This window comes from Vidua macroura, chromosome 17 (genome assembly GCF_024509145.1).
Source record: "Vidua macroura isolate BioBank_ID:100142 chromosome 17, ASM2450914v1, whole genome shotgun sequence".
NCBI lineage: Eukaryota > Metazoa > Chordata > Aves > Passeriformes > Viduidae > Vidua > Vidua macroura.
This window is the reverse complement of record NC_071587.1, coordinates 6,830,571-6,850,412: the sequence shown is the minus strand read 5'-3', so window position 1 is coordinate 6,850,412 and position 19,842 is coordinate 6,830,571. Positions and strand designations below refer to the sequence as shown.

The following is a 19,842-nucleotide window of genomic DNA, read 5'->3' as shown; positions in this document are numbered from 1 at the left end:
CCTGTGCTGTCTCTGCAGATAGCAACAGGTGTGACAAGCAACCAGCCTATAAAACTGGTCCAGGTACCGCAGACCACCACCTATATTCCAACTACTCAACCCACAATTGTAAGTACAGCATTATAATTTAAAGTCTGCAGCAATGCTGTTCCTGGCATTAAAATTGCTCAGTATCTCTGGGGGGTTGTCTCCATCTGCTGTTGTATCAAGAGATGAATTCACTGGTATAGTCTCAACTTGCAGTGCAAAATGCTTTATTTTGCTGTGCAACATTCCACCCTTTCATTCCATTTGTGATTGCAAAGATTCAGAAATCTTTTAAGTCTGGCAAAGGCACTGAGGACAGGCAGAGGCCATTTCACATTTTTGGTCTGTTTCATGTATATACTTGACCACAACATCAATGTAAATATATAGAATTAATTTTAAATATCTCTTAAATATCGTTTTGTCTATGGTATCCTAAAGAGATTTAGAGATTTAATTATTTCTGAACTATGCTTGATATTCCTGTGACATCTCAGTACCTGTGAAAAAGAATATGCATTTGTCAGCAGTGTCTCTCCCATGCAGTCTTGCACATTAGCATTATGAAACGAGAAATCGCATTGGAATCAGACCTGGGTATTTTCCATCAAAGGCTTAACCAAGGACATCCGAATTCCCTAGTGTCAGTCACAGTAGATGGGACAAAAGTGAGTTGGATTTTTGTATTTTTTACACCATATTAGCCCGTTATTTCAGCTGGTTGTGCTCTGCAGTGCTCATGTCAGAGCCAGCTACTGAGCTGATGCTGCCCTGGTCACGGCACGTGCTCTGCCTCTGTGCTGGGTTCAGCAGGGAAGCCCATGTGTGGGTAACTTCACTTCTGACTTAAAAGACACTGTTATAAGCTATCTGATTTAACAGTGTACCTTACCCACACTGTGACTGTGAGGCCTGATGTGCTGTGTAAGTTCCTCTGTCTCTCTTTCCCTGTGCACACCCCCAGCTGCAGGACACATGTGTGTTGGTGGATACACACATGCACAAACAGCGCTTCACAACCATCAGATTCCACACAAACACAGCTCTTGGTGGGGATGGAGACTTCCCACATTCCTCACAGCATTTCAACTCCACTTGGTCTCAGCTGAGACCACTGTGCACCTTTGCAGCATTGGCCCTGAGTTGCTTGGACTGAACTACCATTAACAATAAGGTTTTGTATGTGTTTTAAAATCCAATAGCAGACTTCTAAGACATCAGGCTTCTTTTGTGAATAGCTGCGAGGTTGTAAGATCCTGCGGTGGTTTTGTGTAATATTCAGAAAAATGGCAGTTACCCTCATCTGTTTTCTGTAACACAAAGTGTATTGAGTTATGTAAAGCAGAATTGGAAGGTGTGAAAGGTTTCCAACTTTATTTGTGCATGTTTATAACTTTGTACACATTTGCATTAGTCTTGCACAGCTACAGACACCTCTGTATTCTAATGACTGCACGTGCAATTTAAATAATTTTAAACCTTAGTGCATGTTTAATATGTATGCAAAATGTACATATGTGTAAAACTGGCAGAGGTGGAAAATTTACCTCTCAGGGAATGATCTTAACACATTTAAGGAGTCTCGCACATTCCATATTCTGATCGCGCTAAGAACTGAAACTTAATTATTTCCATGTGTGTAAGTGTGTATATTTAAAAGGCAACTGTGGCAACCTTAATTTCCCCACCTCTAGTACTGACAGTGACTTACATAATAATGACTTGTTTAGAATTCAGTTTGCACTTTGTGTCCAACTAGGAACAACTTCCATTGTATCTTCTGGGTACCGTTTCCACCGAACCTTGTAAACACATCTGAAATCATTACGAAATGGCAGTAATTTTGAATTTATTTAGCAAATTGGTCCCATGTTTGTTTTTTATTCTTACTGCAGTTAAAATAATGTAAAAATATGAACCCATCTTCTTTGCATTCCAGGGAATGGAATGAGTAGGCTTCTGGAAGGCACAGACTCAGTCACAAAGGAGCTGTAATCCATCTCAGCAGGGATACTCAGAGTCTTTGTGGAATATCATTAAGACACTCAATGTGGTTTCTTGAATCAGTGTGGGGAAACATTGGGCTTCAGTGAACTTGTATTTGTTCTTCCATGTCCTCTCTGGAATGTCACACTACCACTGGGGGAAGATCTGTGCATCCCTTTCAGGTTCCTCAAAATCTCACTCCCTGTTTCTTCCACAAGATGTTGTGAACTGAAATGGATGCGTTTGTCTGATCACCAGTTGTGCATCACTGGAATTGTGTCGGAACACACTTTGCAGTTTGTATGGTAGAGACATTTCTAGACTTTCTCACGTTTTTGGAGGAAGGTTAAGATACAGACTTTAGGTTCAATAAATCCTCTTACAGATTTCTAGAGTGATGTGACCTTGACCAGATTGTTTAACATTCTTGTGCCTTTGTCTCTGCATCTGTAGAATCAATTGCCACCTATAGAGATGTCCTGAAACTCCATTTGTTGAGATGTATAAATCATGATCAGTATGATGGAAGTGTAAAGTTTATTCTATATTAATATTTTTACAGGGTGTGTAAGACAGTTCCCAGTAATGCTGATGTTTTTGCTATTGATTTGTGCAGAAGTTAACTTAAGTACTTTTTTTGTTCAGATGGATGTTCTTTGTTCTCTTCTGTGTAGACTGAATGCATGGGGGAAAGTTCCTTTTGGGGAAAAAGATTTAAGTAACGTGTAACGAGAATATACTTATAAACAAGGGTATTTTTGTACTCCAGTTTGATTTGTCAGAACTTTTTCAAATGACAAAGGATTTTTTTAGCCCTTTTTCCTCTTCCCACATATTAGTTTGCAGAAAATACATAACTGGATGTAACTCTGAAACCCTCAGCCTCCAAGCACAGGCAGTGTGTGCAGCCCCTATAGCACCTCCTGTCCCTGTAATTCTAGAGCAGTGATGAGAACACAGAAACTCTTGGCTATAGGGAAGTAATGCACTACTCCTCCCCTGGAATGAGGTAATACTGTGGTAATAAAGGTATTAGTTCTTGCACAAAATTGGAACTTGTCCTGGATTTCCCCTGGAAAACAAATCTCTATTTCTGTGGTCATGTTTATGTGACCTTTAACATAACAATCTGTTTCTCTTGGTTTTAATCCACAGACCATTCCTGTAGTGGTAAGTCCTTCTGCTGGGACAGTGGCAATGAGAACTGGAGTTCAGTATGTTCAGACCACAATGCCAGTCCAAGTACGAAGAGTCTAACTGCTAACAAGAAGTTCAGACAAATGTTGGAATAAATAAATCTAATAGAAATGTGACAAATAAACACAGTTCTTTGGATTAACCTCAGAGGTTCAGACTTTAGCTTTGTGTATGTGTACAAAGCATTAATTACACTACATTAATGTAAAGCATTAGTGCTGGCTTAGAAAAGCTAAGGACAGGTAAGATCCATGTTAAATCTATGCTTCTTTTGTAAATAATGTACAATTTGTGGATGTCATTAGAGTACCATCTCCTTTTTATATTTGTATTGACTTTAACTTATAAAGAGCGTTTGAAGTTGGAAGAGGAAGGTTTAAAAGAGCCTTACCACAACCTAATGCTGAGAACTGGTCTTGGGAAACTGCGTCAAATAATCTAATACAGAAAATTTGAACAACTTTTGCATTTGGAGTGAAAAAAACTTCTGCACTTTGAAACTCTTGTGGAATTTTTCTGAACAACCAAGTGATGAAGGATATCTCTTTTCACCTAAGTCTATTAGGCAAATTATGGACCTGAAATCCACAAAAATGCATACTGTTTTTCACAATGACCAGGTTGACAACAAATATTAATGTTGTTTACAGGTTAAAATTATTTTAAAATTCCATTCAGTCTAAGATCAGAAAATTTGCAAAGTGTAATAGCAGCTGGTTGTAGCAGGATTTCCGATTACTGATATCAAAGATTGAGGAAAGTCGTTTGTTGCTATGCTTCACAGTTTTCTTATTTTTTAAAAATCCTCCCGAAGGACTTTGAAGAACTAGGTGTGGAGAAAAACATGGATTGGGAAACATGGGCCAAGGACTTTTGGTGCTGGGCCAGAGCATGTATTATTTATATGATGGAATTTATGTTTTTTCTGTAAGCATGAAGCAGTGCAGTATGAGAGGAAGTACCCCCTGGAGATGCTGTCTGTTACACTGAGGCTGTAGTCCCATTTTGTATGTTGTGTAAAACGAAAGCATTGAACAAAGCAAAGGTGATGTATGTATATGAGAAAATTAATTGTATGATATCATTCCAGTACATTCTGTTGTACATTTTAGTCATGTTGATTTCTCCCATTGTTTATATAAGAATGCGGTTTGTACAGTCTCCAGCTAGTACCCAGATTAGAGGGAAAAAAGTATTAGAAGAAAAAAAAAAGTGAGAACAGAATATTCATTAATTGCAGTTGTGTCAAAACTAGCCTAGCTGGCCTTATTTGTGAAGCATAATTGCTTTTAGCATATGGAAGTATTTTTTCACATTTTCTTTGTATAAAATTTGTATTAAACTTAAATATCTTTTTTGACAATTGTGTTTCTTTGTGACTAAGACAGGTGACACACACGATATGCTTTGGGTTTCTCCAATTTTTCAAGAAACGTCACAATTTTTTTATTAAACTGTTTTAGAAAAATGTTCTGTGTTGCTGGATTTCCAGTTTTGGTTCAGTCTGGAGGAATTTTCATTTCTGCAGTCTCCAGATCACAGGTAATTTCACTTACGTTGGCATCTCAGGCGTGTGGGACCTTTGGATCCAAGCCTGTCCAGTTTGATGATGTGTACCATTTATTCATTGGTTGGGATTGGTGTTAGGTGTAGTTGTGGGTAGAAATGGCACCTCTGAGTTGGGCAAGACTTCTCTGTATGTGTCTTAATTACAAGTTAAAGAAACAGGGAGCTTATGAAACATGGTAAAATCTGTGAGCATCGTCTGAAGTTCCTGCTCCTGCAGCTACCTTGTTCTGGGCATTTGTAAAGCAACCACAGTTCATGTTCCCAGTGCTACTGTTTACAGAAAAGCACAAAACTTGAAAGCCTGAAATGAGGCTTGGCCTTCCCCATGGAACTTGGATGCTGAAGCGAGCCTTGTGTTAGAGGAAAAAGAAAGTGATGTACAAGTTGTTGTAGGAAACCCCGCTGCTTTCTGACACCTTTTCTAGCCTGTGGAGGGCTTTTTCAATTAATGAGCATTGTTTTTTTTCCCACAGAAGAGATTTTTTCTTTCCTCCTCTAAAATAACAGGTGACCAAATCCTAGTAAAGTATGTAGAAATACATAAAACTGAGCAAGACCTGTACATGTATTTGTGCATGTTCTGAGGCCTTCTGGATGTTCCTAAGTACAAAACTGCTGTAGATCCCCTCTTCTATCCATCATCAATTGCCAGTAAATCCTGATACTCTTGCTGCACTGAGAGATGAATGTGCCACGGTGACTGGAAGTGGTGACACTGGTGTGACAAATGTGTTCCTGACCCTTGGTGTGTCCCACCCAAAGCTCTGCTAAGAACGTCAGTGACAAAACCAACAGCTTTCAAACCTTTAAATATATTCTGAAGGCAAAATCTTCTAAGAATCCTTAAGAAAAAACCCAGAATCAGTGCTCAGACAATTGACTCGATTAAGTCAGGTGTTAAATTTGGAATTTCAAGGAAGATCAGTTAGCTGATGGATGGGTATTAAAAGCTGAAGTTGTGCTTCTCTGGGAATCTGCAATCCCTGGCATTTATTCCTCTTTCAAAAGTTTATTTACCAGAGCGCTTACCTTGTAAGCATTAGTCAATTCTCCACTGACTTTGTCACAAATGAGAAGTTACATCACAAGTGAAGGAAGCCATTCTTACAGCAGGGAAACCTTGAGGAAAAAATTCTGCTCAGCAAGCCCTGAGACCGGCAAGGCCTGTGCTTGAAAAGTGACATTTTGCATGGAGTTGTGCTAAGGCCAGAGAGCACCTCTTTGCAAATGCCCCCACAGCCTGTACTAAAAAGTTTTGGTCATGCTGATGTGTCACAGCTGCTGTGGGGCTGCTGCTTTGGATTAATTTAAGATCAGATTTTCTGCTTTAGCTTGGCAGAAAAATCCCCTCTCAGCTCTAGCACTGTTTTCTCTAAATGTTTTTAGAGGTTAGGAGTATCCCTCAGGTTTGTGTAGCACTTGTGTAACCCTTTGGGAGGTGAGGGCTGTAGCATTTGCTGCATCTCTAACTCCTCTTTCCAGAGAGGCTTTGATCCTTCTGACCTTACCTGGTGCTGCAGCAAGGAACAATCAGCCATTTTCAAACAAAGAGATCCACCCAGGCCCAGAGAATTTAAATATTTTGACAGCAAGATTACCATGCCAGCCTTGAAATGGGGAGCACACATTCCACCTCCTACCTTTAGATCCAAGAGTGGTGGCAGAGAAGGCAGGTACTCCAGTCCCCCAAAATGTAAACATGTTTTTATTGAATGCCTTTCACTCATCACAAGGTACTTTCCCCCATCCTCAGCCCCAAGACGGCAGCATAAGGCACCGTGTAGACACATGCACAGTCCATGTACCCTCTTGGTAAGGTTCAAAACCACAGCCACAGTTCTTACCAGCAGTACCATGTGTCCTTACTACTCATGTACACAATATGATTCTCCCCAGAGTTTGTTCTGGAGAAATGAACTATTAATTTAGAACAGTAAGACTTTCCCCACCCTCCCCCACCCCCCAAAAGCCAAATGAAAAACACAGGTACAGAGCTTAATACCAGAGTAATGAGATTAGTTCATAAATTAAAAAAAATAAAAAAAAATAAAAAAAAAAAAAAAAGAAGAAACAAAAACAACAACAAAAAAAAAAATCAACAGTTTCACTCCTATTTTCAGAAGGTCCTGTGTGATGTGATGGATTGTGCAGAGACTCCTTGCTGTGTCCTCTTCCCCTCTGAAAACCAAGAACGCTGACAGGGAGACCCAGACTTGTAGCATTTGCCTTGTTGATGGCAAAAAGGCCATTAGAGCTCTGTGCCTCCACCTTAGCCAGCAACTGCAGCATCCCAGCGACTGGTCAGGAGGATTTTCCTCTGTCCAAAGGAAGGAGGACTTGAGACAATATTCTTTGGCTGCAAGTTCTTAAAGGCTTCCACTGAAAGGGTTCTCCTTCAAAAAAAAGAAAAACTGCAGTTGCTGTGGGATTTTGTTTTACTAAGAAAACATTGAGGAATAGCTGGAACCGATGTAAGAGTCTGAGTGAAGCCCTCCCAGTGCTAAGATGTTGGGGTCTGCTACAAATATTCAAGTTCCAAGGCGTGCCGAAGAGCTTCCAGGTCAGCGTGACAAGAGATCCTCCAGAAGGGCATGTTGTGCTAGAGTGAAACCAAAAGAGTAAAGGGTTTTTTTTCTGTTTTTGTATAATACTGAGATCAAAACAACTTTCTTAGCTTGTACCCTCAGGAACAGGGTTTTGTACTTGGCCACCAGGCTGTCACAGTGCCACAGGCAAGGAGGCTCATCTTAGGGAGGGAGGAAGGGACAAAGTGGGAAGTGTCTCTTGATCTGTCTCCTATGAGACAGGAAGACACATCCTCCACAATTTAGGAGTATCCTGCTTCACAGGTGATGGAGGATGTGGGCTGGATACTAAACTTTGCTCCTATTTTTTCCCCCCACAAATATTCAGGAATGTTTCTAGAATTGCAGTATTACTAGAAGCAGTTTTAAGTGAACATCATTAGTGGAAGCTGTTATCAGACAAGTAAATTAAACCTATCTATTGGAAAAGGAAGTTATTAAAACTTAGAAAATATATTTATATTGTCATATATGTTTATATATTTATTAAATATACATTTATATAAATATATAAACACGCTATATTTATTTAAATATATATTTATATTTAATATATTTATATTTATAAAAATATAAGTAAAGGGATAAAATGCCACACAATCAAAATGCTTTCTAACAATTCACTTTCCCAATTAACTGGAACAGTAGGTCATAGTGCATTTTCTGTCAATGTAGGAACTGGTATCATTGCTCAGATCAATTATTCATTTAACATAACACCGTTCTCTCTGGGGAAGGTGCAATAGGGTTATAAAACAGCCTGTCCCCAAAAAACTTTCCTAACTCCCATTTATGGGAGATTATCTTAAACAATTCCTCTACATCCCTGTTTTTGAATTTGTATTTGCTGTGATAAATCTGAAGCTTTGTGCACACATGTCCAAATTTTAACACTGGCCTGTTCCACTTGAAATCTGAGCATCTGGACAAAATCTGGAAGGTCAGCTACCTGTGACCTGCTCTATCTTTATATTATCCTGTTCATTCTCCTAAAAAATATGAATATTTTGTAGGAAAACAAGACTTAAATCTGAAAGAGGACAAGGTGTCAACTTTTTAACTGCTGTGAAACAAGTGCAGTTCAATTTCATCGGGGACCTGGAATGTAACCTGTCACCAGAACGCCCTGAAAGATCCCTGAACAGCAGAGTCCCTTAGCATAAAGCTGTGATCCCTGTGGCTGCTTGCACAGAGAGAACCTCAAAATAATTAGAACATGTTCTTAGATGTTAAATACAACTTTTTTTGGTGTGTTCTGGTGAGCCTGGGGTTTGTGCTGGATTTGTTTCTTCTCCAAAACTGTTAAAGCAGTTAAATCAAAGACACAGCTCCTTTCTGCACTGTGATTTTTTAACATTTGGGACTCTGATTTTCTTTGCCTTCTCCCAAAATGTCAGTCTCTGCACAGTCAGTGGTATGTATGTAGCAGTAAATGTACAGAAGGCCTGAACTCACAGCACTTCATCCCTTCCAGCATGGGCATAACACTGCTAAGAGTCTTTTATCACTGCAGGAATTCTCCTGTAACCACGCTGCTCCTGCATAAACAGCTTCAACAAAGCTTCAGAGAACATGCACTTCTCCCAAATAGACCCTGATAAAGGGAATTGTTCCTTTTCCAACTGTACCCACCTATGTACAAAAACCTCCAGTGGTTCCAGATGTTTATGTTACAGAGAGAGAGTCTATTTGCACTCCTGTAGACTTTAAATACAACTAAAGCTTCTCTCTGGTATGTTGCCTGTTGCCTACCAGTAAACAAATGTTTTCTTTGAGCTGTTTATCAGTGTGTAGAGACAGCAAGCCAAGACAGCTGAAGAGACTGAAATCCACTGCTCTCCAATTTCACTTTAAGGGGAAATGTTATTTCCTTCCCCCTCCCCCAGTTTCTATTAAACCCCTTCCATTAAATTATCTGCTTTTCTTTCTTAAACCAGAAGAAAACTTGGCCTCCCAGCCACTCCTGTCGTTCAGCAGTTCCAGATTTATCACTCATCAGACAGGTGAAGAAAAATGACCCACGAAACTGGAGATGTTATCAGTGCTGTGAGCAGAACAGCAAAAGGCTCTGCCTGTCCCCTCCCTTTTTTGTTTTTTTCTGTATAAAGCTCAGGTGTGTAGAAGGTTTGATTAACGATTGTCATCAATCAAAGGAGGCAACAGCAGAGCAAAGAATGTGCTCTACTAATGGCTGAGCTGCTTAGGCCAGGAGACAGGAGGCCCTTGAAATCCCAGCAGAGGAGATTGCTGAACCCCCCCACCTCCCCACGCAGGCTGGGAGCCCCTGCAGCCTTTGATGCAGGTCTGTTCACTGACCCACTGCCTTTGAAGTGTGGCACTGAGCTGCCACAAGCAGCAGGCCTTTGTCACTTCAGCCCCAGTCATGCATTCTGGGCTCTTCCTGACAGCTCCTTAACCCTTCCTGAGCTACAAAACCATCTGCAGTTTTAGGTAGTTTTCCAAGGTGGGTGCAAATATTGTTGCTTCCACTGGCCAGGAAAAATACACAATAAAAAACCTGGGTTTCTGCTACTTTGAAGGTAACCTGAGATACAGTTCTGGGGACAGAACATGTGCCCCCCACCTTATTTTCTGGGATCTCTTTGTTACTGGGCTTGTGCAACCAATGAGCTCAATTTTGCTTGGGAAGTCTTTGCAGGATCTTCAGTCAGAATGAAATACCAGGTCCTCCAGCACAAGGTTCAGCTGCATAACTGAGCTCCTGTGATTTAGTATTTTCAACATCACCTGAGCTACACCAGTCATTTGTGTATCTGTTAAAAAATTAAAGTTTGCTGAAGATGGAGCTCATTCAGCCAGTTCCTGCATCTCAACTCATGTGCAATGCTCCTGGAGCAAAGGCAGCTCTATCACATTTCTCCAGTCATCCCAGGAGCACAAGACCCAGGATACACAAAGACATCTTGCAAATATTGTTTGCCATTAACAAATTGTATTCCTGGCCCCGTACAGCCAAATAAATGGAAGTTCCAGGCATGTTTCTGTTCTAAAGTTTAGGAAATGAAAACTTTGGCTGTTCCAATTCTCATTATTCTTGATCATACTGCTTTTGTCTTTTCTGTTCTTTGTATTCAGTACAATTTTCTAATTTCATTTTGCTTGTGAAATTGATCACATTGATCCAGAAGTCATTGATGAAGGCAGCAACTCTGTACAAGCCCTTTGGAATTTGCTCTAATGAAGCAAATCATGATTCAATGAGTCATAGATACAAACACATGTATGGATACAGGCATATTTTAGTAAGTAATTCAAAACTAATTCCAACAAGCTAGAATTTACAAAAGCAGCATGTGTAGATCAGAAATTAATTCTGCCTGCCCATCTGAGGTCACACACTGGAATTTCCCTTTTCATGTCATTATTAAGCAAGAATGACTCCTGGAACATGTGACACAGCAACTACCTGAAATATTGTACCAGCTGCCAAAGTGTGGGGGATTTAGAGTATGGAATTTCTGACAAGGTGATTGTTGAGTATTTCACATATTAAGAAATGAGACCAATTGTAAGCTGCTCCAAATGGAGGGAGCTTCATTAAATTATTAATAAAGAAAGGGTCATTATAATCAAAACTTGGGAGAATCCAGCATGGCATCCACAAACTGTACCTTTTTTGCTCCCTGTTCCTCTTCAACACCATCTCCTATTACAATGTACACGGCTTTCCTTCCAAACCTCTGCATTATTCTTTCAAAACAGCTCTCTTTCCCTGAGCAACACAAGAGAAGATACATTTTTTAATCTGGACACACACCGCAGGCAGAGCTAATATTCAGGCACAGGACCTGGAGTTATCCCCTAACTGAACTGGCTGCAACATTTTTTGCTTTCTTTTCAGACTGGATCTTCTTCTGAGGCAGATCTCTCCATCTCATGACAGTTGCTAGCACTTGTTTGTCAGCCAAGGACTTGCAAGTGCTGCCGGTTTTCTGTGAGCTTTGTGACTGTGATGCCCTGCTCAGGCCACCAGCAGGCAGACTGATGTGACACTCATGGCATTCAGTTTCCAGAGCCCCCTTCTGTTCATTCTGGTTGCAGTAAAAATATGCAAATGCAATCCTCAGAGGTTCAAACACGCCAGAAAGAACAGAACACAAAGAAGCTCCAAGCCAGCTCTATCAGTACTTATTACTCACAAAGCTTCACAAAGCTCATTCAGCACACTTGACCTCTCTGCAAGAGTAAGAGGATCCAAAGAGTTTCTGTAACAGGTCCAAACAGACCTTCCTTCCAGCTGGGTGCAGCTGGACACCCCACGAGCAGTCAGTGCTCCATAGGGTGGGTATATTTCTATATATCTGGCTCACTTCCCCTTGGAGACACTTGAGAAGTGTTTTTTAGACTTTTTTTTTTTTTTCCTGCAGTCTGTACTAGGTTAAGTGTGGGAGTCAGGATGTGAATTAGACATCTGTTAGTAGGGAGCTAAAAATAAAGCTCACTCATTGCATGACTTAGGGACAAAACTCCAGCCTGTCTTAGGTGAGGCCTCAGTCAGTTTGTTCTTACCTGTTTTTGTTGCACTGTAAATGTTTTCAATGGGGAAGACAGTGCCCAGCCCATAGAGAAGCACTTTAGCCAGAGCTGGTATAAGCTGAGTTGTGGTGACCAACACATTCACACAGTTGGGCCTAGGAAACAGAAGTTATTAGAAATCTGGGTTTCTCTCTTTCACCCTGGAATGAAAGATGGTAGGAAGCAAACCTTTCCTGCCACTGGAAGTTCCCGAGCCAGTGGGGGATTCTGCAGCCAGAGGAGATAATGTGAGTACCAGAAATGTCTTTTGATCAGCTCAGTAGAATGAAAAAAACATCAACCAAACTAGCAGCAGTGATGCAGCCTTACTGCAAGCTTGCCAGGATCTCTTTGGTGGGAATTTAAACACAATGTAGTAATGTCCATGCTGGGTTCCGTGAGTGAACCCTCCCTCTCCTCTTTTGTAAACCTGCTCACGTGAAAATGGTGCCATGGCTGAGGGAGCCAAGGAAAGGCAAGGAAAAGAACTGTTTTGCTTTTGCTCAGTTCACCATCACAAGCTCACCCCAGCCCTGGATAATTCAGCCTGGCAAACATGTGCAGACTGGCCTCCCACAGGCTTGGCCAGCCAAGTCCTGTAAATGTGTCTCCATTTGTTTAGAGGGGGAAACAAGGGAAGCAAAGGAGCTCCTGGATCAAACCCACAGGCAGTTCTTGGAGCTGTTCTTACCGGGAATGTATCAAATTCAGCGCCTTCAGAGCATGTGTGAGCCAGAGATCAGTCAGTGCTTCCAGCTCTGCTCTCAGCTGCAGCCAGGTTTCCCTCTTAGGAGCTCCTATCAAACCTGCAAGCAGGGAAAGTGTCTTTGCAGAAGCACAGAAAGGGAATTGCATGGCTTTGTGTGCACAATGCCAAAGGGCACCTGCCTGTGCTCTGAACTCTCCCACTGCCCCTCTCTGGGCCCTGGTGCCACCGCCTCCCTTTGTCACTGCCATGTCACTCCAAGGCTCTGCCTTGAGGCTCAGCTGCAGCACAACCCTCTGCTGCTGCAGCTCAGCTTCCTTCTCCTCTGGTGGAATGGTTCAGTGGAGCACACATGGCAGGACCTCCTTGGAGCACCTTTCTTGGAGTGAGCATAAAGCTTGCATGGGAAGTGAGCAAGAAGATGGAAGAGCTGTGTAAAGTGGGCAGTGACCTGGGCAGAGAGACACCTGAGGCCAGGATGGCTCCTGAAAAGCCATGCCCCATTTCCAGTGCATGCAGGGTAAGACTTGTCCTCCAACCAATAAATTAGTTGTAGTGATGCTTTGAGTTTTGCTTCTTTCTTTTTCTTAGTAAGAGGGAAACCTGCACTGATGTACTGAAAAGGAAGCTGAGAGTCTCTTGGAAGAACTGTCTGGAACTAGGTGAGATGAAGGAACCCAGGGAATCCTGATTTCTGGTAGTATTGTTTTAGGGGAGTTAAAAGCAAGCAGCTATAATACAAGAAAGCCTTCAGACAACCATCAGACATGCTGTGTAGAAAAAAAGGGCATATTTAGTTTTGAACTGTTTGCTTGCCTGCTAAACGTTCTGGAAAATTGGAGAAGGTTGCTTTCCTGCCAAATAAACCACAAAACAAATCCCCACTCTCGGACCCGAGTCTTTCTCAAACCACCAAACCAGGTATTTCAGTGTGTCTCCCACAACCCCTGTACAGAACCACATTTCAGGGTGGCTGCGGAGGCACTTGCTCAGCTCACTGTGAAGCACTCATATCATGAGGCTCCCTACACCTCCTCCAGAGATGTCCCAAGAGGCTCTGCACTTTTTGGGAAGATGAAAGGCCTGCTGGTGGCCTGGCCAGTGGCACTTACCCCCCACATTGTTTTTGTAGGTGTTGTACATCTCTTTGACCCGGCGGTAGCGGAACGCCAATTTCCTCATCCAGTCCACTCCCCCGTGAACCCCCGAGCCCAGGCACAGGTTTGCACTGGCTGTGGAACTGTGGAAGCCATCCGCAGAGAAGTTGTACGTGCTGGGAGAGGGAGGAGGGAAGGGGAGAGGTCAGTGCAATTACAGCCTGCACGGTGCCATCAGGGAGGGGAGAGGGTTGAAAAGAAATGTGGAGACAAGTGGCAGCAGAGACACACACAGGACACGCTGTACAGAACTGAAGTTCATCTTCAGCACAATTACCAGCACACATCTAAAAAATGTTCTGTTCCTGCATCAATTTCTCACAATAATCATCCATAAAACCACAAATTGCAAAGCTCTATATGAGTTCTGCACATTTCATTCTTTTCCTTTTACCATGGCTCTGCAGGTAATACTTTGGGAAAAGTAGATGGAATTGTACAGAAGTAGTTTCTATGAACATGATCACCCAACTTACACAGGTCATGGTAATGTTTGGTGCAGCTTGGGTACAAGTTTCAACAAGGATCTGGCATGGCAAAGTCCAGCTCCTCATTACTAAGCCCATTCACTACAGATTGGGAAACCTTTCGGACTGGTTTTGAAGCATTTTGGTGACAGCTGTGACAATTGTCTGGTTAAATTATATAAGAAACTGGTGTGGTCTGACTGGAGCTCAACCTTATTTAGATGTATTTCCCAGAATGGTTCAAAGCTCAGCATAGCCAGGGCCTGACAGAAGGCACAGGCACAATAATGTGAGAAAGGGGACTCTGTACTTGTGTGTGCTCAATAAATGAACACAGCATGGAGCCAGGAGGGGAGACAGTGCAGGTCTGAGAATCACTGACCAACCCCCTGCTACTTCCAAATGGCTGGGGACTGCCTGTCCTGCAGTCCCAGCTTGGGACACCCCATACCTTAGATCCTGACCATTATCATCTGATGATACATCATCTATGTGGATCTGGTCACAGTCCTAGGAGGCAGATGAAAAACAAATACAATAGTGAGTAAATGTTGTGGAAAAAAAAGTTGAAATACTAAAACGTGAAATTACTTTAAGTGTAATATCAAGGAGATAAAACCTTACAATTTGCTAGTATTTTAGTCTAGCCAGTTAATTGTTAGCAACAAGTATCACATAGCACTTGCACAAAATATGAACAGACAGAGAGTGTGTGTGAGATCTGCTGTTATCTAAGGGCACACCAGCTCTTGACTAACACAGTGAGTGGAACTCCTTATGCAGACAGACAGACAGACAGACAGAGATGGAGATGCCTGTGGTTTAGTCAGGAAAGCTGTGTTTTTTCTACTCTGTATGCATGATAAGGCAGAGACTTGGCAGCCTTTCCCACTGTGAGAATACTGCTCTGGACAGGAGGTGTATGCCCACATAATTACAGGGGAGAAGATGTGTCCCAAGGAGATTTCCAGAGATGCCTGTCCTGCCAGTGTTTTCCCAGTTTGTGCTGAGGGGGCTGAGCTTCCTTTGATGTGCAGGGAAGCTGGGCTGAGGCACTGAAGGCAACAAACACTCTTTCACTGCCCCAGCCCCAGACTGAGCTGAGGGATGTGTGTCAATAATGAGGAAATCTGTGCACAGGAAATTTAACCAGAATATACACTTGGAGCTCAGCCTGCATGAAGTATGTGCTTGAGATCTTATCTTCCAAAATCCTTCATTGTTCTAATGGTGGAGGCCCTGCCTCAAAAATGTGAGAAATGTTATTCCTTTGGTTTCTTTTCCAGTCTCAGCATTAAGATTAGAAAGAGAAAAATTGGGAAGTTTCCCCCTGCACCTTAACTCTCCTTTCTCCATGAGCCTTACAGGTGAGAGCAGAACAGAAAGCCTACAAGCTGATGAACACTATCTTTTATTTTGGTTGATTTTTCAACAGAGTTTAAAAGCCGTGACACCTGGTACCACAGGACTCTGGAGTCAGAACAACTGCAGCTAACCAAGGTGCAGTAACTCTTCACCACTTCAGTGTTCTGCAAAGCACAGAATCTGTTTCACCTTCCTTACACAATGACAAGTTTGATGAGTTACTTTAAACTAGCCCCTTTCAAAGAATGAAAAAAGAAATCCCCAAACAAGTAACCAAACTCTTTGTCAATGGCAAAACATGAAAAATAGCTCTTGTCCATATTAATGAGATTTTCTGCAGCATTTTAGATAATTTTCAAAATGACACACAACTGCATCTTGTTCTCATCTCATCAGCCCTCTTATCAACCCACCACTGGAGTATATCTTGCTGTATATAATTGCAGCCAAGCAGCTCAATAGCAGATCTCTGCTGGCACCTCTCTCCTCCAAGCCCAGCATTTTTTAGGCCCCTGTCCCAGTAGCTGTTGTGAACCACGCAGGGTCACGCTGCCACAGCCCACCCCACTCCAGCTGTACCACTGCATTAAGTCAGGGGAAAGGCATTTGTGCAGGGATCTGTTTTTCTCATTTGTGAATGGATTGTTCTGTACACTGAAGTGTGACAACAGTAGCTATCACATTTCTGAGTTAATAAAACACCCTGCCACTGGCTGAGACGCTACCTCATAGCGCCGGCTGCGCCTCTCGTGTTACGGGAGCTGCCTGCAGCCACAGCCTGCACCTTCCAGCCCTGCCTGCAGGACCGAGCCTTCCCTCCTGCAGGATTTCCTTGAAATCTCAGCCAGAGGGCAATCAAACACACCGAGGATACCTCGGCTGCTGACAAGGAGGAGGTAGCTGGAATGGCAGGGAGGCTGCGATGGGGACATGGCCCAGGTTTCACAGCTGCTGCTTTTGAAGCTGGGATCTCAGGGTGTGTGGCACACACAGCCTGGACCTCAGGCAAGTGTGAGAGACCTCAGTCAGCCCATGCAGCTCTGGGCACTGAGCTGGTTTTACTCCTGGGGTATCTCTGGGTGCTGCACAACCTGCCTCCAGGTGGGACCAGCCACATTTAGAGGAGCCTGAGCTGTTTTAAATGGCACTGCTGGCTTGGAGAAAGCCTCTGCTGCCTCCTTGTGAAATACAGGGCTCCTGAGAGCTCCTTCTGTTATCCCTCACATTCCCTCTGAATACTCCCAAAGTATGTCTTGTGCAGGTATAAAAACAACTTACAAAGGCACACACAGTCTATTTGTGGATCAGGACTGTGCTAGAGAGTTTCAAACATCTCATGGATTCACTGATCAGGGGAGCTTGCATCCCTCATTAGGTGGGGGTTAACAGTTCCCAGAACACAAAACCTCCAGGGACAGCTCCCAAAGGCAGCAACTTGTAAACACACTAATCCCCTTGTTTGTTAGTTCCTCATCTCCTGGTCAGTCCTCCTGTCCTTAATACCTGCTTTCCAGAGAGCCAGACAATAATATCTCCAGAGGGGTTGGGGGTGGAAGGTGCTGCTCTTTAGCCAGCATTGTACTGTGAACAAAAGGCATCTGGGAAAAAAAGCACAACCCTGGAAAGCCAAGAATTTGTATTTTAACTTCACTATGATTTTTAACCCTGGGTGAGCTCTTTTCTCCCCCATTCCCCTAAAAAGGGGAGCAGAGAGGGAGAATATCTCCTGTCAGGTGAATATTTGCTGACATATTCTGCAGCATGATCAGAGCCCTTTGTGCACAACACCTTGCATGGCTCACACTTGCAGACTGTGGGGATTTCATCTGCCCGTGGGACTTACGTTGCTGACAGAGAATCCCTTTCTGTAAAAAGACTGAAAGTTTTCAGTAGGAGTCTAAGACTTCTGCAGTCACCTCCTGCCCTGGGGACCAGTGATCAGCCTCCTCCCACACAACCACCCCGAGGTTTGGGGTGAATCAGCTGGAACCTGGCCTGCCTACTGCACTGCAGCACTAAGAGAGGATGGGCTGAAGCAGGATGGATCTGAGTAGATCCATCTGAATGGAACTGCATAGCCAAAATGCATTCAGCTAATGCATCCGGGAAACAATTACCTGAATCCCTTCTGGGTAGATCCTGAGAAAAGATAAAGCCCTGGCTAACCAGAGTTTCAGATTTTTTTTTTTTTTTTTTGTTTTGACAGCAAAAAGATTCCATTCTAGTTCAGGCTCCTCCCTCAGATTTTGAAGCCAGTTTTTTGCTACTTTCTCACCAGACTAAGGAGGATCACACAAATTCTACCAAGGGTTCTGCAAACCTTGCTGTATCTATGGACAAATGTTTTGTCCTCATCAGGCCCTTCCTGTGAATGCTTCAGAAGGGCTTTGCACCCTGGCAGCACCTTCTCCTCTGCACAGCACCGCAAACTGCAGCCAGCAGAATAAATCATTCCCCTGTGGTAAAGCAAGGGAATTGATTTCCTTGTCCAGCCTGCCTCTCTGGAAAGGATGGGTGACATTTTCTCCACTCTTTCCCCTTATTCCACTGTCAGGACTGAGGCCAGCCATGCTCTGGTTAGTCCAGTCTGCTGGACCCCCCTAGAATGGCTGAACTGGGATTTGTGCCAGAGAAACATTTTCTGTGTTTAAGAAGGGAAACTCTCCCCCTGTAGCTCTGTCAGCTACAGCACCTCCCACTCTGCCCCAGCACAAGAGAGGGTCAGAAATGGTTTCTGCCCTGTGCACTTTCAGCTCATTTTGCCTGGTACAGGCCAGCATTGCACCACATGATGGTGCTAATGTATATGGGAATGCTTGTGGGTCCACAACTGAATCTATTCCTGGGCTGGGTTTTACAAATTCTTTTTTTCGTTTTTAAAGACGTCATTCACTGCATTTTTTAAAGCCCACTACTCAGTGATGTATGATCCTTAAATACCACTCTGGGAATACACAAAGCTGGCTTTTATTTATCATCCTAAATGAAGGAGTAGGGTAGGTAACTCTGGATGACTCTGTTGCTGCAAATTGACACAGCTTTTTTGGGAAGTAAAATTCTGTAAAGCACATTTACTTTTCTTTAATTCTCTGTCATCCATCAATATTTCATTGAAAAAGCTCAGCTAAAACCAAAGCATCAGTGCCAGAGCTGTTACTGACTGACAAATGTGCACAATTTGATGAAGGCCAGACAATTTGCTGCTTCATTTAAAATTTTAGAGCAGTAAGTGAAAAAAGGAGAAAACTTTTTTTAAAACTGGAAATTCTTACAAAAGTCTAGAAAGGCAGAGGGGGTTTGGAGGGTCACTGTGCAGGACATGGAGCTTTGTTGCATCACATATTGAGATCTGATGGGTGAATGGTGGTGGTTCTGTAGTAAATATTATCACTATTTAAATATTATCACTATTTATTTAAATAGTGCCCTGGGCTCCAAAAGAGGAGCTCTGTTTTGTTTTTTTTTCCCTAAGAGAAAGATTTTACTTTGTACTTTCTGTGCCCTCATCACAAACTCCCTCTATGAGAAAAGTTGAAAGAGGAAAAATATGTCAGTTCAGGTGCTTGTCTTTGAAAGGAAATAAAAATTCTCAGCAAGTGAAACCTCAAGACTGCAAAGAGCCAGGTGGCAGGAAAGGTTGTGCCTCCCCTGACAGAGGGGACCACAGTGCAATCAAACAGTGAAGGAACCAGAAATTCCCACTGAACTCCTCAGGCACAGAAAAAGTTCTCTCCTTTCACCTGGCACAGAAACAAATTTTTCCTTTTTCAAGTGAAGGGAAAAAAAAAAAAAAAAAGAGACCACAGAAATCTGCCCAGGGATGCCAGGTTTTTTTCTTCTCCAAATGCCTCCAAGCAGAGTTTTGATTCCAAGGTGCCCAGAGCACAAACCCCACCTTATGACTCTGTACCTGATCCATTTGGGCTGAGTGCTCTGACTGCAGATGCCAGCACATTTCCATCACTGCTGTACAGCTGCTCCTCAGCATTCTGCCAGCATCACTCTGCCTGCTTTTTACCACACACTCAAAAGGATTTTTGCTTTGTATGAGAGATAGACAGGTCTAACCATGTCACCAGCAAGAAAAATTCTTCCTCTTGGTCTGTTACATTAAAACTCCCGTAGTTTCATCCTGCAGTACTCCTGAGCTTGAGCAGACCTCCTGCTCTGTCTGTCTGTGCAAAACCTTCCTCAAGAACAGAGCAACATTTTCAAAACCTCTCCTTTGGCTCATAGCTAATTGCTGT

The 19,842-nt window shown here is 42.8% G+C and overlaps 2 protein-coding genes across 14 annotated transcripts in view; one reads left to right on the top strand and one right to left on the bottom strand.

Moving 5' to 3' along the window:
- ZMYND8 (zinc finger MYND-type containing 8) overlaps window positions 1-4,573 on the top strand; it is a 49,580-nt gene extending 45,007 nt beyond the window's left edge. For 4 of the 8 annotated variants that reach the window (XM_053992554.1, XM_053992559.1, XM_053992553.1 and 1 more), the window contains exons 21-22: window positions 19-108; window positions 3,169-4,573. In XM_053992554.1, the coding sequence (XP_053848529.1) occupies window positions 19-108; window positions 3,169-3,270 (192 nt within the window). In that variant the 3' untranslated portion in view covers window positions 3,271-4,573. Of the gene's footprint in view, window positions 1-18; window positions 109-1,966 lie in introns of those variants that run through there. The other 4 variants (XM_053992557.1, XR_008439697.1, XR_008439696.1 and 1 more) reach the window with 4 other exon arrangements.
- Window positions 4,574-6,456: 1,883 nt separating this feature from the next.
- The window catches only part of EYA2 (EYA transcriptional coactivator and phosphatase 2), an 89,086-nt gene continuing 75,700 nt past the window's right edge, over window positions 6,457-19,842 (bottom strand). For all 6 annotated transcript variants that reach the window (XM_053992563.1, XM_053992560.1, XM_053992565.1 and 3 more), the window contains 6 exons: window positions 14,682-14,740; window positions 13,719-13,879; window positions 12,592-12,706; window positions 11,895-12,016; window positions 10,997-11,097; window positions 6,457-7,378 (listed from right to left, as the gene is read on the bottom strand). In XM_053992563.1, the coding sequence (XP_053848538.1) occupies window positions 7,298-7,378; window positions 10,997-11,097; window positions 11,895-12,016; window positions 12,592-12,706; window positions 13,719-13,879; window positions 14,682-14,740 (639 nt within the window). In that variant the 3' untranslated portion in view covers window positions 6,457-7,297. The remainder of the gene's footprint in view (window positions 7,379-10,996; window positions 11,098-11,894; window positions 12,017-12,591; window positions 12,707-13,718; window positions 13,880-14,681; window positions 14,741-19,842) is intronic.